This window comes from Bos taurus, chromosome 11 (assembly GCF_002263795.3).
Source record: "Bos taurus isolate L1 Dominette 01449 registration number 42190680 breed Hereford chromosome 11, ARS-UCD2.0, whole genome shotgun sequence".
In the NCBI taxonomy this organism is placed as follows: Eukaryota; Metazoa; Chordata; class Mammalia; order Artiodactyla; family Bovidae; genus Bos; species Bos taurus.
The window spans coordinates 60335791-60337663 of record NC_037338.1 but is presented as its reverse complement, the minus strand read 5'-3'; the positions used below and the strand labels follow the sequence as shown (position 1 = coordinate 60337663).

The 1873-nt window shown below is 39.7% G+C and overlaps 1 protein-coding gene across 1 annotated transcript; it reads left to right on the top strand.

Annotated features, from left to right (window-relative positions):
• The first annotated feature begins 737 nt into the window (after positions 1–737).
• On the top strand, positions 738–1622 carry LOC783253 (rRNA-processing protein FCF1 homolog). The gene has a single exon (XM_059891780.1). The coding sequence runs from the start codon at positions 765–767 to the stop codon at positions 1260–1262; it is 498 nt and encodes a 165-aa protein (XP_059747763.1). The 5' UTR covers positions 738–764; the 3' UTR covers positions 1263–1622.
• The last annotated feature ends 251 nt before the right edge of the window (positions 1623–1873 follow it).

Here is a 1873-nt window from a genome sequence, read left to right as displayed (position 1 = left end):
CATCAGGTTCCATTACATGTGACCAAATATGATTCCTAATCTATACTCTTGCTCCCTACATTTCCTCACTCACCTTTGACTCACTCTCAAACCATTCCATTCTGGCTTCTGGCCCATCATTCCACTGGACTCACCAATGACCTGCAAGTTGTGACATCCAGGAGACATTCTTAGTTCTCATATTACTTAACCTCTCAGCAACATTTGACTCTGTTGTCCATGACTTCCTTTTTGAAACACTGTCTTCTCACAGCTTCTGTGGGTTAGTTCCTTCACCTCTAACTTCCCTCCCTGTCTCTTGCGTGGATTAATGTTTATCTTCGAGCCAAATTTAACATCTTTCAGCCTCTATAACATACCATGGCCTCAGCAACATGCTTTTCCTTCTATCTGAAATGTTCTTCCCTCCCCCCTCTTGCCAGCTAACTCTTCCTCATCCTTCAGTTCTCCATCCATTCTTCACTTTTTCAGGAAGGCCTCCCTTGACCTCCTCCTGAGGTCAAATTTCCTTATTCTGTATTCCTTCTTAGCTCTTACATAGTTATAACTTTACTATCTTAGTGTAACCCTAAGTTGCCTTTTTCTTCAGAATGTAGGCCCCATGATGGCAGAAACAAGTCTATTTTTGCTCATCATTTTATCTCCAGAACCCTAAATATTCCCCAACACAGAATATGTGCTCAAGAATTAGTTCTTGGTACTTCCCTGGTGGTCCAGTGGTTAAGACTTTGCCTTCCGGGAAGAAACAAGAGCGCGGCGTGAACATGGGGAAGCAAAAGAAAACATGGAAGTATGCGACCATGAAGCGAATGCTTAGTCTCAGAGATCAGAGGCTTAAAGAAAAGGATAGATTAAAACCGAAAAAGAAAGAAAAGAAAGATCCCAGTGCACTCAAGGAAAGAGAAGTCCCCCAACACCCTTCCTGCTTATTCTTCCAATATAACACACAGCTGGGCCCACCTTACCACATCCTGGTTGATACCAACTTTATCAACTTTTCCATTAAGGCCAAACTGGACTTAGTGCAGTCAATGATGGACTGTCTGTATGCCAAGTGTATCCCTTGTATAACTGACTGTGTAATGGCTGAAACTGAGAAATTAGGGCAGAAATATAGAGTGGCTTTAAGGATTGCCAAGGATCCAAGATTTGAACGATTACCGTGTACACAAAAAGGAATCTATGCAGATGACTGCTTAGTACAAAGAGTAACTCAGCACAAGTGTTACATTGTGGCCACAGTTGACCGGGACCTTAAATGAAGAATCTGGAAGATCCCTGGAGTTCCCATCATGTACATTTCTAACCATAGGCACAACATTGAGCGGATGCCAGATGATTACGGAGCCCCTAGGTTCTAATGAAAAGGGAAACTTTCTCCACCTTCCTTTGACCTGTTTTCTCTTTTGCAAGTTCATTAAACATGCTATAGTGTGAAAAAAAAAAAAAAAAAAGACTTTGCCTTTCAATGCAGGGGATACGGGTTTGATCCCTGGTCAGGGAACTAAGATCCCACATGCCTTGGGGCCAAAAAACCAAAAAATAGAAAACAGAAGTAATATTGTAGCAAGTTCAACAAAGACTTTAAAAATGATCCACATCAGAAAAAGTCTTAAAAGAATTAGTTCTTGAAATAAATGGATGAATATACAATTATATAGTGATATTTTATTGTCTGTCTTCTTCCAGTTCCATGAGAGAAGGAAACATCTATTTTATTCACAATTGGATATGCAATACCTAACACATACTGCATGGCACATAGAAAGAAACATAATATATTAATTTTTTAATGAATAAAAGAATAAATGAATGAGTATGGTTTCAAGATAAGATATTTTAGTAGCTCCACCAGCAGCATGTCATTGTTTGT